General features: G+C 60.4%; 2 protein-coding genes across 6 annotated transcripts; both read right to left on the bottom strand.

Annotated features, from left to right (window-relative positions):
• Positions 1–629: 629 nt before the first annotated feature.
• Positions 630–9,505, bottom strand: PLEKHH3 (pleckstrin homology, MyTH4 and FERM domain containing H3). Of its 4 annotated transcripts, none has more exons than XM_070479465.1 (13): positions 8,862–9,502; positions 6,815–6,870; positions 6,375–6,454; positions 6,087–6,278; positions 5,839–5,996; positions 5,606–5,726; positions 4,270–4,576; positions 3,465–3,672; positions 3,112–3,239; positions 2,689–2,821; positions 2,035–2,493; positions 1,554–1,745; positions 630–1,014 (listed from the first exon to the last, which is right to left on the bottom strand). In XM_070479465.1, exons 1-13 carry the CDS (start codon positions 9,021–9,023, stop codon positions 841–843), a joined length of 2,370 nt encoding a protein of 789 aa, XP_070335566.1. In that variant the 5' UTR covers positions 9,024–9,502; the 3' UTR covers positions 630–840. The 4 variants fall into 4 exon arrangements, 3 of the variants coding, with proteins under 3 accessions (XP_070335566.1, XP_020743699.1, XP_070335565.1); XM_020888040.2 differs by having other exon boundaries at positions 3,103–3,239; positions 8,862–9,501; XM_070479464.1 differs by lacking the exon at positions 8,862–9,502 and adding an exon at positions 8,288–8,855 and having other exon boundaries at positions 3,103–3,239.
• Positions 9,506–11,489: 1,984 nt separating this feature from the next.
• On the bottom strand, positions 11,490–14,264 carry CCR10 (C-C motif chemokine receptor 10). Of its 2 annotated transcripts, none has more exons than XM_020888044.2 (2): positions 13,598–14,264; positions 11,490–12,727 (listed from the first exon to the last, which is right to left on the bottom strand). In XM_020888044.2, exons 1-2 carry the CDS (start codon positions 13,619–13,621, stop codon positions 11,657–11,659), a joined length of 1,095 nt encoding a protein of 364 aa, XP_020743703.1. In that variant the 5' UTR covers positions 13,622–14,264; the 3' UTR covers positions 11,490–11,656. The 2 variants fall into 2 exon arrangements, with proteins under 2 accessions (XP_020743703.1, XP_070335564.1); XM_070479463.1 differs by having other exon boundaries at positions 13,870–14,264.
• Between the last annotated feature and the right edge of the window lie 113 nt (positions 14,265–14,377).

Here is a 14,377-nt window from a genome sequence, read left to right as displayed (position 1 = left end):
CACTCAGGGCAGAGGCTGTGGAGGCTGCTAAAAGAAGGCCTGCAGCATTCAGAGCAAGTCAAGAAAGCCAAGACTCTGGATTCCCAGGCCCAAGGCATTTAGATCCTCAGGAGTTAACCCAATTCAGCTTGATCTGATAAAGCAGTAACAGCTCAGGAGTAAAGTTGAGCCCATCCCGATCAATTCATTGTCTGCCAGAGAAGTTCTTGGGTCTGATCCTGCTCCAGGCTTCTTCTGTTCCAGACCCAAAGCAGTAGGCACATTAAAGATGGTCCCGACTAAGACCCAGAAGCTGGACACCAGGGTAGGACTGGGTAGTGCCAGTCCTGGTGACTCACTGCCCTCGGGCCTCAGGGACGCCGAGAGGCCACCCCCATGCCACTCAATGGAAGAAGGATGAGTAATTGCCAGCTTCCAAAACTGCCCTCTTGTCTGCCCCACCCACCACCCTAGGGCAGCATACTGGCCAGGAGGAGGTTAAATCTAGAAGGTCAAGGAGGGTGGAGCCCTGCGGTGTTCAGACTCCTCTCAGTGCTGGTAAAAGCCTGGGAGTGTGGGCGTCCCTGGGGGTGGAGCTCTGAGCTCTGGGGCTCCAACTTGTCCCACTGACAACACTCCCACAGGAAGGGTTTGTGTAAATAAGGATTTTTTTTTTTTTTTGCTTCTCTTCTACAAATAAATTAAGAAACAAACTAGAAAATTGTCTGCACTCATTGCAGCCCTTGCATGTGGGGTATGCCCTGTCCCTGCAGGGCCAAAAGGGTCCATGGTTTCCTGAAATCTCAGAGTAGTCCAGATCCAGGCTGGAGGCAAGAGGGAGGTCGTGACCTCTTGGCAAGCTCAGTCCTGCAGCTGCCCCAAACAGCCAGACTGTCCCTGGGGCTCGTCCAGGCCCGGGTGCTGGCTGGGAGGGGAGGTGTCTGGCAGGTCTTGGCATGGAGGAGGGCTGCTGCTGGGCCTCTCGGGGGAGGGGTTGGCCAAGTAGGCATTCACCAGCTGCACGATCTCTTCCACCTAAGAGAGGGCAGAGGTCAGAGTACAAAAGGGGCCAATGAGTTCTCCTTTGTCTCATCCTCCACCCAGGTTCCTTCCCAAGGCCTTGTGAGCTGCCCTCCTCAACTTTTCCTTCCTCATCACCACTCTCCTTCACTCTGTGCCTATCACACTTCTGCTCCTCGATTATCCTAAGGCGAGTCTCCTCTCAGAACCTTTGCACTGGCAGGTCCCTCTGCCTGGAAAGCTGTGTCCCAGGATCTCCCTTTGGGTGGTGTTGAGTAGCTTTTCCTGACCATCCTACCTAATGTTTTGATCCCCTCCAGTCACTTCGTCTCTCACTACCCTTTTCTTCATAGCATTTGTCACTATCTTTAACAGTCTTTGATTCCTTGTTTAGTGTCTGATGGCCGGTACTAACTCAAGCTCCTTGAGCTTATCTTTGATCACTGCATGATCCCTAAGGTCTAGAGCTGTACCTGGCCCATGCTCAATGTTTCATAAATGTTTCTTCACACCCTCTCCCTCCCTTCCTCCTTTGACACCCTCTTCCCACTCACCTGGGGACTCTGCAGGAGGAGCTGGCTCTCTCCCACCCTCAAGGCCAGGGTGTGGGGGCCCATTAGCTGGCAGGCGGCCACGCGGCCATAGCTGACGCTGTGGATGGGCTCTGTCTCACCGGGCCGCGAGAGGGACATGGCCTTGGCTCCCAGGCCCAGGCATAGCTTCTGTGGAGCGCCCCCACCAGGCTCCTGCGGATGTGGACAGACAGGCAGAGTCAGGGTGGAAAGAGGGGACCCTGCTGCATTATTTTTGGTGGAGGGAGATGGCTGTGAGCAAGACGTTTCCTGGTCCCCCCCCCCCCAACATGATCCACAGCTCCAGAGAGTGAGGGCGTCAGGGACAGTGACTCCTGGGCTTTGAGATGGGCAGCTGTGCTGGGTGTAGGGAGCACAGTGACCCACAACGGGGGCCTGTGGCTCTGGGGCAAAGGTGTGGGGCTTGGGCCACCAGAGTCCCCCTCTCCCTTCTCCCCCTCACCGTGCTCAGCTCCAGAACGTCATACCGAGCAGCGCCGAACCCTGGACACTGCGCCGCCAGAGCCAGGTAGGCAGCCATGGCCTCAGCTCGGCCCATGCCCCGTAGCCGCTTCCAGCCTCCCAGCACAGCAGCCGCCCTGCCGGCGCCACCTCCTCCCTCGCGGGCCACGCTTCCCGCGGTGCGGCTGGCCCCGCCGTGCCGGGCCCGCTCCGCCCGCCTCTTGGCCAGGCTCGGGCTCCAGATAGCCCCGGCCAGCAGGGCGGCGGAGTGGGGAGGCCTGGGCAGCGGGCGGGGAGGGTCTTCACGCGGCCGGGCCGGGGTGGGGAGCAAGCGATCCAGGCGCGGCAGAGGCGCCCGCGGGGAGAAGTCCCGGTGCAGGCTCTGCAGCCGCAGCGCCGCCAAGGCGCGCAGCGTGTCGTCGGGCGGGGGTGGCCGGCCGCGCAGCAGCAGAGCGTGAGCCTACGGGGAGGCAGCGGGCATCAGTACAGGAGTCGCGGGTACCGTGGCGAAGACACCTCGGGGAGCGGAACTGTGGGTCTGGGTTGGAGCACCGCCTCCCCCGGGGTTGTCATAACGACGAAAAGCGAAGGCCCAGAAAGGAAGGGGTTCAGGCTAGGGGGATCTCCCCCGGGCATGAGTGCGGGAGAGCCTCACTTGCTCAAAGAGGAAGGGCAGTTCGTGACCGTCTGGGGATAGCCCCTCAGGGTGCAGAGGCCCGTGAAGACGCAGACACAGTCTCCAACCGGTGTCCGGTGGGTCCTCCAGCCCAGCTTCCTCCGTCGCCAAGCTGCAGAAAAAAGAAGGGAGAGATACGGCCGGGTAGCAGGGCCCCGAAGGCTCCGCCCAGGGGAAAGAGGCGAGGCCAGATGTTTGGGGGCGGGGCCTGCCCGGGGGGAGTGGACCGCGGAGGCGAGCCTCAAAGCCCGACTGCAAACCGCCGGCGGGCAGGAATCCGCCTGTGAACTTCACCGTGCGGAGGCCACCGCTCGGTAAACGTTTACTTAGGGATGGATCGGAGCGGAGAGGCCAATGGGCTAACGGAGAGCAGGGCTGGGACTGGACATTTACTTCTCAAACCTGGTGAGCACGTCGGCCACGAGAGTCCCCCCGGCCAGGGCTCGCTCCTGCGCCCCTCGCTGCTCGTACAGCGCGAATGTGTTACGGCTCCGGGTCAAGCCCAGCCGCCCCACCAGCTCTCGAGCCACCTGGAAGGCAGGGAGCATAAGAGGAAAGTCAGGCTCAGACCGCGCAGGGGGCCTGCCAGTACTTCTGGAAGGGTTCAACTGGAGGCATCTTTCAGGTTTCTTAGTCCCGCCACACGCAGCCCTTACCCAACTGATGACTCTCAGACTCAGGCAAACCTGGGGTCCAGGCACACCAGGCACTGGATGCTGGGAGGCTTCGGTTTCTGGGGTTCTCTCTGGTCTTACCTCTCCCGCCGTGGTGTGGGAGTCTATGGCCACAGGGCAGGCACCAGCCCCCGGACAGTGCACGGTGCACAACAACTCCTGCCGTCGGCTCAGCGCGGAAATCTCGGCCAGCGATGGCACTAGCTCCCGGCCGCGCGTCCGGCCCAGCGCTCTCCGTATGAAGCGCGCATATTCCGCCACTTCCGAGTCCGGGAGCGCCTGTTCAGTCCTGGATTAGGGAGAACTGGAGGGTTAGTGCTCCCAGGACTTTTCTTCTCTTCCTCCCTATTGCCTTTTTAGCTCAGAGTTTATTTCACCTTGCCCGATTCCCTCCCCTCCAACTCTAAGTTCCTTGAAGGCAGCACCACCAGCTGTTCTGAATCTAAACACCACCCCACCCCCATGCTCTGTAAGGAGCTGAATTACTTTCTAAGGCCCTTGGCAGCCTATCTGCCCCCTCCCACTTCCCAAAATTTCCATGCTCCTCCTTTGGGTTGAAATCCAAACTCCAGCTGCATTCTGCCTTCCAACCTTAAAGTCCTGGCACTGGACTGCATCAGCCCCGAGGAAAAACAGCCTTTTAATAATTCTTCTGCCCAAAGTGGGAGCCTTTTTTTTATAATTCCTCCGCCTGCAAGTGGGGTATGAACTTGTGATTCCCACAAAGGCACTGCACTCCGGAGCAGCGGCCCTGACCTTGGGCAAGTCCCTTCCTTTCTCTGGGTCCAAGTTCTCCATCTGCCAAACCCTTTGGAATGGCCTGCCATTCTTTCCCAGCTCCCTCCGCTCCCTCGCCTTGGCGTTACCCCCACGCCTCCCCTCTCACCTCTCCAGATGCCCGAGGAGGTGTCCCCGTACGGCTCCCCCCGGCCGGAAAGTGCAGCTCATGCAAGTGAGGAGCTGCCAGTACCGCAGGGTCGCGGGGTCTTGGGTAGCTGGTGGCCCGGGGGGCCCCGCGGGGCCCGAGGTCTGCTTAGCCAGCTGCAGGAAGAGTTCGTCTCGGAGCGCGGGCAAGTCCCGGCAGGTCTGGAGCACACCCTGCATCAGGGGCCCGGGGCGCCGCGCCCCCTCCAGGGCCTGCAGCGCCAGGAACAGCCTCACGGCCTCCTCGCGCAAGGGCGCGTAGCCGGGACCTGAGGGAGGGTGGGGGCGGAGGGACGGTTTGGAGAAGGGAAACAAAGATGGGCCCTGGGAGGAAGGTGTGAACCGCCGGAAGGTCAGAGGGAGTACAAGGGGACAGGGGTGGCAAGGAGGGGGAGAGTGCGAAGGACAGGAAGAGTGAAGGGAAAGCAATGGTCCCCACGGAGCCAAATTCAACCTCTGCCTCCCAGGAATCTCCCCCTCTAGACCCACTAAGGCTAGGCTTCAAGTTAGTAACTTGTGAAAAAGTGTTAGTCGCTCAGTCGTGTAACTTTGCTTCTCCATGTAGTAACTCTTTGCTTCCCCCATGGACCGTAGCCTGCCAGGCTCCTCTGTCCATAGAATTCTCCAGGCAAGAATACTGGAGTGGGTAGCCGTTCCCTTCTCCAGGGGATCTTCGAGACCCAGGGATCAAACCCAAGTCTCCCACATTGCAGGTGGATTCTTTACCATCTGAGCCACCGGGAAGCCCTAGTAACTTGGAGGGATAGACTAAAGGACACAGAGTCAAACCATGGATTCTGTAATTAGGTACTAAGAGTCATCACTGTGGGCCAGAAAACAGGCTGGACTGAGAGTCAGAAAACCAAGGTTCTTCTCCCAGCTCCCCTTATTCCTCTAGCTTGAGAACCTGGGCCTGTCTTTATACCCTTTTGGGGAGGAGTGTAGCTAAATGAGGCCAGCACATTCTCCTGAGGTGGTGGCTTTTCCACCACTTGTAAAGGAAGTCTGTCATGGTGTTGAGAGCATAATGAAAGAACAAGAGAGAGAGTGTAAAAGCTCGTGAGTGAAGGGACATCGGTAGTCAGAATGAGACCCAAAGAGAAGGTAGTCAGTCAAAGGGGGTCTTTACTTTCTGTGCTGGCTTCCCTCCCCCTCTACCCTGGGTATCAGTCTGCTCCGCTTCTTGTTTCATCTTCATCCTTTGAAAAATGAGGGGCTAGGGGCTAGTCCTCTGAAGACTCCTAGGTCCCTATCAAGTGAGACCCCATCACAGGGACTTGGGCCATGGCACCACTCACCTGGGGTACTGACTCCGTACGGCAGAGGCAGGAGTGGGGCATACAGGGCTCCACTGGTGTGCCTCAGAATTGGGTTTCTTCTGTAAATAAGGGCCACGGCTTCTGGGTCCCCACGACTCTCCTAGAGGCCAGGGAAATGATCTCAGTGATGGAGAAGGGAGCTCCCCCATGAAGCTGGAAAGCTTATGGGTCCACCACCCTTCTCTTTCTCCATGGAGTTCTTTCCCTCGCACCTGAATGTCCCTCAGCAGCAGCTGGGTAGGGGTCTCCAGAGGCGCCTTGGAGGCGATCACCTCCCGCAGCGCCACCCCCCAGCGCTCTGCCTCCGACTGGCGAGGCGAGCAGAGCCGAACGCTGTGCTTCCGGCCAGACACGGTCACTGACCACAGACCTGGGGGAAAGAAAGGCCGCGGGAGGCAGGCAATCAGGGATGGCTGGGGCAGCTGCCTGGGGAGGTAGGAGAATCCCCAGGAGATCTCACCAGTCTCCTTGGGCCTGCGCTCAGGGCCGGACACCGAGCACAGGCTGGTGAGCACGAGGCTCCCGAGCCGCCTCGCCCCCTTCCCGCTGCTGCTGAACTGGTCCAAGGAGTCCCGGGTGAGCACGAACCAGGCTCGGCGCGGGGGCAACCAGGGCCGCGCCCCTCCTCCGCGGGGCTCGCGGTACAGCCAACCTTCGGGGAGAAGGCAGGAAGGGGGGTCAGCAGGATAAGACAGCATCCCCTGGAGGGTGGGATGGGGCCTCTAGAGCGTATGAGGTGGATCCCCACCTTTCACGACGACATCTGGGTCGTCTTCAGACGGCCCCTTCTCCGGGATGAGGCTCCGCGTCTCCTCCCAGCTTTGCAGCCTGGGCAAGAGGGGAGCGAGGGTTGGGCAAGCCTGCCGGTCCTGCACCCCGCCTCCAGGAGGCTCTTCTCTAAGGGCTCCCCAGGCAGGATGCGAGGGGTGCCTACTCCCGGGCTGGGCACCCCTCCCCCAGGCTGTGGGAACCGCTGGGCCGTTCTGACCTCGAACCAGAAATAGCCTGGACCCCCCCTTCCTCCCCGCGCCCCCAGCCGGACCGCCCCCCGGGACCCTGGCCAAACCACAGCGTCCGGCATAAGGCCTCTCCCTTATTGCACAACCGCGTGAGGGAAGAAGGAGAGGATGGGGGTCCCAGGGACTGGCTGGGGTCTCCAGACCATGGGACTGGAGGGGCTGGGCTCACCTGTCTGAAACTGGCCCACTCCGCATAGGCTGAGTCAGCGTCACATCTAGGGGGCCCTGGAGAAACAGGCAGGGCAGCCCTCAGGCTCAGAGCCCTCCTTAGAGGATGCCAGTGGCTTCTGCTCTGGGACAGCACAGCTCAGGGGATTGAGGAATCAAGGCGTGGGGTGGTGACTGTGACCGTGACCCAGTGAGTTGAAGCCTCTGAACTTGCCCCTTCCACCAGTCTCTATCCAAGAGCCCAAGCTAAGAAGCCGACTCTCGCCTTGTCTCTGATTCAAGAGGCAATCAGGGGTTGGGGAAGAGTAGGAAAGGCACCCGGCAGAGTCAGGAGACCAGGGTTCTAATACCAGCTCAACCATTAATTCCAGTCAGAAACTTGCTGTGGAACCTGGGCAAGCCCCCTCGAGTCTTTGGGCCTTAGTTTCCCAATCTTTGAAAAGGGAGTGGTGGGTGAAGTCCTTTCTTGCTCTGGCAGACTCGAAGTCACCCCCCCCCCCCCATTTTCCCTTCTTTGGCTGGCGGGCATTCAGGCTGGCAGGCAGGTAGTAGGCACGGAGGTGAATGAAGGGAGGAGGAACCCTTTCAGTATAGGAGTGTCTTCAAGTGCTTCTTATCCTCTCCCACAGACACCGCTGAAACTCAGTCGTAGGTAGAGACCCTGCCCTTTTGCTGGGGCTCAGGCCAGACTGAAGAATACCATGCATGGAGAGTACAGTCCAGGATTTTGCCCTCCCTTCCCCATCCCACCTTCGTGCCCTGGAACTTCTACTGTAGATTGGGGTCTAAGAGAGGCTGAAAACCCATCCAGGAGCCAGGTCAGGCGGGAACTGTGCCAGGGTCCCATTGCGACCAGGCAGCTAAAGCCAGGAGGCGGGGGGAGGGGGACCAGGGACACCTGTCCCCAAGCTCTGGGGGGAGGGGGGTGGAGGTGGAGCATGAGGGAGGCAACGGCAGTGGTTCACAAAGCCGACCCTGCCGAGGCTGGAAGCTTGGGGACGCCTGGGTCCTGTGCCTTCAGGGGGCACAGGTCCTCTTATTTTCTGGCGGGGCCAAGAGGGGCTCTCAGCCACACCACCGGAGGGGCAGGTGCTGACCCCTCTCTTAGACCAACTACCCTAATCGCAGTCCCCTGCTTCCCTCCCTCCCTCCCCCCCCCTCTATATTTATCCGCCCTCCGCCTCCGCCAGGTGCTGGCGCCGGCCCCGGCGGCGCAGCCCGCCCCACCCGGGCAATGAGCCACTGGGCCTGCTGGGGACCCCTGGGCGGGGGATGGGAGCCTGACCCAGGCCACAGCACAGAGTCTGGCTGCCCGAAGTCTGGTGGCTGGGGTGTAGGGGCATCAGAGAGGGGACGTAAGGGGATGATCCTCCCCTACATCAGTAGAGCCTCAGTTTCCCCACGGCAAGATTCGACGAAACCCCGGAGCCGAGTGTCTCTCACCATTCCCTCAGGGATTCCCGAGGAGCCTCACCAAGAAGGGCGGAGAGTTCTGTCCTGAGTGCCAGGGTAACGATGCGGGGTCCTCGGAGAGCTGTGGCCCCCAGCTCCCTCTCCATGGAGCCCCCGCCACGGACCCCAATCTGAGGATACCTGCTTCCCCTCGCCCAGGTTCCTGCGGCGGAAACTCCCGCATCTAGCCCCAGCGCCCTGCGCTCGTGAACTGGGAGCGGAGCGGACCCAGGCGTCCGAGCTGCCCAGCCGGCCTCGCCACATTCCTCGGCGCTGGCGGAGGCGGAAGGAGACGGGATGGGACGCGGGCCCGGCGGGGAAGGGAGAGGCAGGGCCAGGTCGGGCCAGGCGTGACACCTCCCCTGCCTCAGGGCCCCCAGCAGGTGGACAGCGCCCAGCGTGCTGCGCGAGGCCCACAGGCACATCCCAAGGCAGGCTGCTGCTGGAGCTCTCGGGGGCTTCGGGCCCCCAGGCAAAAACGCCTCCAGAGACCCCAGTCCACACGGCGTTTGCTGGCGTCTGGAGCAGGATTAGGCTTGACGGCCGGTTGTAGTGAGAGGGGTTGAGACAAGGCTCCAACCCCGCCGGGGACTTACCCTCCCGCCGCCCGCTGGACTCGGGGTCCGTAGCTCAAAGGTCTCCTCGTCCTCGTCTTCGTCCCCGTCCCCGCTAAGCTCGCCGTCCCCGTAGTCCCGGTGCAGAAGAGTAAAGCCTCGACGGCAGCAGAGGAGCCACCACAATCCCCCGGGGAGAGGCATCCGGGCGAGCAGCCGCGGGATGGGGGCGCGGGCAGCCGAGGCCGAGCTGCAGGGGGTCGGAGAAAACTGGCGGGGCTCCGACCAGAGCAGGAGAAAGATGAGGCGGGAGGAGGGAAAGGGAGTGGGGGACTGGGAGGAGGTGGTGTCTGGCGCTGGGGTGCAAAGGGTTGCTAGCTGGAGCCTGCAGGGGGTTCGGAGTCTGGGCCCCCGGAGGGGGAGGGGGGGAAGCGTCCAGGGCTGGGGGTGGGGGAGAGGGAGCAATGTCCGGAGCTGGGAAGTAGTGTCCGTTGTAGTGTCCAGCCCTGTGGGGGGCAGTGTCCGGTGCAGTGTCCGAGGTGGGCAGTTGTCCAAGCTCCAAGGAGGGTCGTGTCCGGTAGAGCGTCCGGTGGCTGGGGCCCGGGCCGCGCGCGCTGCGCTCCCTGCAGCCCGGGGACTGGCGCGCTAGGGGCGCGAGCACAGTGCCGGGACCCCGCCTCCCCTACCCCCTCCTCTTCGGGCCCCCCTCCCTCTTCTTTCTCTCCTCCCTTCTTTACAGGGCTGTGTCCAGTTTTCGTCACAGCCTCCTCTGTCCAATCCCTGTGCCTGGCGCCGGGCTCGGCCACCAATCAACCTTCTGAACCGCGGCGGGTTGCATCATGTGCCCCTGGCTTGGTGACAGCGGGGAGGGGCCGTGGAATAGGGAGGGAGGGGGCAGAGTGAAGTTAGCCACGCCCCCGCCTCTGAGGTCAGACGCGGACTGCTAGTGATGTCACGGAAGCCCGCCTTCAAGCTCTTGTTTTAACTCTTGGCTTACCAACCAACAAATTAAAAGCGCTCTTGGGCAAGAGCTTTGGAGAACAAAGTGCCCATAGGGCATAGAGGAAGGCTCCGAGTGCTGCCCTCCGACTGCTGTCTCGTCACAGGGTTCCTAAGAAAGGAAAGAGCCTTAGCTACCTGCGCCAGGCACAGTCCTAGAGGTGTAGCCCTCCGTCCGTGGATGGAGTCCAATTCCTCGATCTGAGTCACCTTTTCTAGGTGTAGAAGCTGAGGCAGAGACTCCAGGCAAGTGCAGTCCAGGGCCCGAAATAAAATCTAATTTAGAGCGCACAACTCACTGAACTCCAGTTGGGAGTGTAAAGTGACGGGATTCTAGGGCATCCCGTGATCTTCGAATGGAGTGGAGGCTTCTTGGGCGACGATCCTGCGGTTCTGGGGTAGGAAGGGGTTAACCGAGGCTCTAAGCGGACGGGGCGGGGCCAGAGGGGCGGGGCCAGAGTGACCGCGGGCGCGCGCGTGCGTTGCTGACTCAGCGGCGATTCCCGCGAGCTCCGGTGGAGGGTTCCAGGTTGGCCCCCAGTGGCTTGGACCCTTTGAGGATCGGCGCCATCTCCGGGCCTTCCCTGGATCCTGGTCCCGGGAGGCCGTGCTTCTTGGTCTCAGCCCCCGGAGGCTCCGAGAAGGAAAGCTAGCCCGAGCTGGGCGGGGCGGGACAGGGCAGGGACGACAGGCCAGCGCCTCTCTGGAGACATCCCCGCCACTCTCCGCCCTTCTTGCCCTGGGTCCCCAGACCCCTGGCTGCAGTGGTCAGGGCAGCTTTGCTGACCGGATGTTAAACTGCGAGAGTTGTGGCACGTGGACACCATTCGTCGTGTCTTGACTATGTAAAACAAAGACTGGGAATTAATGTCTCTAGAGGCTATCCCAGCCTTGTCCTCGCCCCAGATGAGAGAGGCCTGCGCTGAGACTTCTTCGGGATGGAAACCATATACTCTTTTCCCTGTCTGGATCCCAGGTCCTTGCCTGCAGGGAAGTTCTTTCCGTCGTCTTTCCAGCAGGCTCAGTGCATTCCCTCTGACCCTGTCCCGAAGGAAGACGGAGAATGGCTTCACCCCCACCCCCACCTCACCCGTGATAACCACTCTGGAAATCTGCAAATTGGAATTCTCTCCTTGGATTTTCTCCAAGGTGAAAAACTCCGACTCAACTTTTTAGATTACTTTTTTCTCTCCAAAAGAGAACCTTAGAAGGGACTGTAGAGTGGTAACTGAATCCAAAAGCACACCCAAAACGGGAATCTCCTGGCCGCGTTCCTACCCCCACACCAGGCATAGGCACACACAGTCCCGGACAGTCTCAGCCTGAGCATTCCAGAGGCCAGGAACTCGGTACTTGCTAAGGCAGCCATTACTGGATAGCACTCTGGTTGTTAGAAAGCTCTTCTTACTCTATTCCAGGAGGAACTCCCACCCCTCCTCTCCTGGCAACTTTCCCACCTTAACTCTGCTGGCAGAGACCCGGTGAGAGTGGAGGGGTGGGTGTCAGTGTCTAGAGCTTTAGCAGGCTCAGGAGCCCCCCACCCCCACCCAGGCTCTCAGCGCCTTTCTCTCAGAGCCGAGAGCGGGAGAGTGGGAAGGGGGGGCGAGGGGAACCACCATTTCTGCCCTGTTACAAATCACTTCCAAGCCGGTGACTCAAAAATAGTAACAGTTGTTGAGTTGCATCTCGTTTCCATGTTGTCTATTTAATGTGCCAAAGTACAGAAGCAATTCCTTAGGTCCCTATTTCTTTCTCAGTGTCCCCCCACCGACTCCCCCTTCCCACTACTCTCCCTGGAAACATTTCCTCAGGCCGCCCCGTCCTCTTGATTCAAAGCCCTAGTAGTCCCAGGAGGAGACACTGTTGGTCTCAGTGGGAGCCGAGCAGGAAGAAAGGCGGGGCCGGCGGGGGCAACGGCCGCCGCCGGGGTGAGGCCCGGGACTGCAGCCCCCACTCCTTAGCAGCCTCCGCAGGTCCTGGCGGAAGCGCAGGCCCAAAAAGGCGTAGAGCACGGGGTTGAGGCCGCAGCGGGCGAGGGCCAAACCCCCGGTCACCAGCAGTGCCAGATCCTTGCGCTTGCTGGCGGGGCAGCTCCGCTCGCGGGCTGCCAGGAGGTCGGCAGTATCCAATAGCAGGGCGAGACTGTAGGGCAGCTGCAGCACCACGAACGCCGCCACCAGGGCCACCACGACGCGCAGCGCGCGCCGGCGCTCCGGCCCCCTGGTGGCCAGCAGCGTGCGGCCCAGGAGCGCATAGCAGGCAGCCATGACGCCCAGCGGCAGCGCGAAGCCCAGGACCACCTGCGCCACGGCGCTCGCCCCTTTCACCGTCTGCGTGAGGCCCTCGGGGAAGATGAGACGGCAGCGCCGCTGGCCTTCCCGGTGCCCATCCTGGCTGAAAAGGAGAGCGGGTAACGCCAGGAGCAGCGACAACAGCCACACGATGACTGAGACCAAGTGTGCACGGCCTGACGCCGAAGGCCTCGGTCCAGCTGGGAGGGCCCGCGCAATGGCCACGTAGCGGTCGGCGCTGATGCAGGCCAGAAAGAGGAAGCCAGCGTGGAAGGAGGCCGAGTAGAGGCCAGAGATGGCACGGCAGGTGGCACTTCCCAGACTCCAGCCCTGCAGAGCCCCGGCTGCGGCAAAGGGCAGGGTCAGGGCCAGCAGAAGGTCGGCCAGGGCCAGTTGGAGCAGGTGGGCGGAGGTGGGCGAGCGGGCCGCACGTCGGGCTGCCAGATGAGTGGCCAGGACCAGGCCATTGCCGGCCAGACCCAGTGCAGCCACCGTCAGGGAGACACTGGGTTGGAAGGCGCGACTGAAGGCCTGGACGTCGGCCTTGTAGCAGAGCTCTGGCAAGGGCTCGACCGAATATGCCTCCTCATCGTCCCCAGAGTAGGGGCCCCAGGAGACCTGAGGAAGCCAAAACAAAGAGAAGAGAGACCTTATGAGACAAGCCTCCACCACACTCCTCCCCCTCCCACACAAGCATTCCAAGCTAGGAGCCCGTGTGTGACCAGGTACAGTGGTACAGTACACAGGGAGAAGACATAAACTCTTTTCCAAACTCTTCCTAGCATGTCCTCGACAGGCCTTGACTTCCGGCACACCCCTCCTGCCCCTACATCCGGCTTCCTGGGTGACCTTGAGCAAATCATTTGCTTTTCTGGCTCTCCAGCTGTCTAATAGGTAATGTGGAGATCAGAAATCCCTATCAGCCCTCCCGGTGGGGTGGTTTGAAACAAGGATTGTTTGAAATAAGGAAGATAATGAATTTGAAGCATCTGTGCTCTCTGAAGGCCCAGCTTCTGTATTATTAATAAATGTTAAGAGCTTCCGTTCCTTTGTAGCGCCATCTCCTGGAAAAACACCCACATGCAGACTTTTCCTCAGACTTGGTCCCTGGAATCCTTGCTTGGTCTGGAGAACGTTTTCTATCTCTCCTTTCCCTTCTCTCCTCCTCACCCCCACCCCTAAGCTTCCAGTACAAGGTTCACTGAACTACTCATAACGTAAAGGTTGGAGTTCAGGTTTTCTGGGCTCACTTGGGACCTTAGACCTCTAGATTCAGCTCACCCTTCCTCTCATCCCCAGTCGTGTCCCCCGACCCCAGCCTCTCATTACTAGCCCCTTCTATCTGGAGGGCCCCTGGTCCCAGAGGGTTCCAGGCATCCTAGGTAGGTCACAGGAAGGCAGAGACCTGGTGCCAGGTGGGGAATCCCATCCCTTCACCTTTACCCTCCCTCCCTGTAACCCTTTCCTCCCCCCTGCCCCCACTCCCACCTGTTCTGCAGGCTCAGTCCCCATCTCTGGCTACTCAGGTTTCTGAGGTAAAGCCACCGAGAGAAGTTATAAACTAATGGGACAGGAAGGAAGGGGCGGGGAGAAGGGCTGAGAGGAGGTGAGGATGAGGGTCTGTGGGCCCTCTTTACCTAACTTTCGTATTTTACCTCCTAAAAAAATAATCTCCCATTACCTTGCCAGTAGAAAAAGAAAGGGTTTTGGAATATTATCACTTGCTAGCTACATGTGGGATCTGAAGAATTTTTTTTTACCTCTCTGAGCCTCGGGTTTTTCATCTGCAAAATGAAGTGAGGTAAAAATGCAGAATTCACAGGGTGATGAAGGTGCCTAGCACGCGTGCCTGGAGCAGAATTTGCTGTCCGAAAATGTTAGATTCTTTTTACTTGCACCTCTCCCTATCTCCATGCACCCTCCCTTTCCATCTCTTTTCTTGGATTTTCCAGGATCCCTAGCCGGCCCCTGTCTCCCTTCCCCCATCTCTGCGGCCACAGTCCCTGTCAGCCTCGGGTTATTCAGGGTATTTCCCGGTGGCGGGAGGCTCTCTACCCCCGCCCTTTCTCAGCGGGGCTGAGGCGCGCGCTTGCGCGGGGTCTGGGAAAGCGGCGCGTGCCAGGAGAGCGAGGCTGGGGAAGGGGGGAGGTGAGAGGAGAGAGGGTGGAAGGAGAGGAGAGAACAGCTGAGAAGCAGGAACGGCACCTAGGGAGACAAGAAAGAAGGGCTGGGGGAGAGAGGAAAGAGAGAGGGGTGGGTAAGGGGGAG

This window comes from Odocoileus virginianus, chromosome 17, assembly GCF_023699985.2.
Source record: "Odocoileus virginianus isolate 20LAN1187 ecotype Illinois chromosome 17, Ovbor_1.2, whole genome shotgun sequence".
Classification (NCBI taxonomy): Eukaryota; Metazoa; Chordata; class Mammalia; order Artiodactyla; family Cervidae; genus Odocoileus; species Odocoileus virginianus.
This window is presented reverse-complemented; position numbering and strand designations above follow the sequence as displayed.

What these genes read in the sequence shown, in the direction of transcription:
- PLEKHH3 (XM_020888040.2), bottom strand. Translation starts at nt 9,023, where the DNA reads ATGCCTCTCCCCGGGGGATTGTGGTGGCTCCTCTGCTGCCGTCGAGGC. An exon ending in AGTGGGCCAGTTTCAGACAG is followed by an intron (nt 6,455 to 6,814) that starts GTGAGCCCAGCC and finishes CCTCTTGCCCAG; the next exon opens with GCTGCAAAGCTGGGAGGAGA. An exon ending in GTACGGAGTCAGTACCCCAG is followed by an intron (nt 4,577 to 5,605) that starts GTGAGTGGTGCC and finishes ACCCTCCCTCAG; the next exon opens with GTCCCGGCTACGCGCCCTTG.
- CCR10 (XM_020888044.2), bottom strand. Translation starts at nt 13,621, where the DNA reads ATGGGGACTGAGCCTGCAGAACAG. An exon ending in GGACTGAGCCTGCAGAACAG is followed by an intron (nt 12,728 to 13,597) that starts GTGGGAGTGGGG and finishes TGGCTTCCTCAG; the next exon opens with GTCTCCTGGGGCCCCTACTC.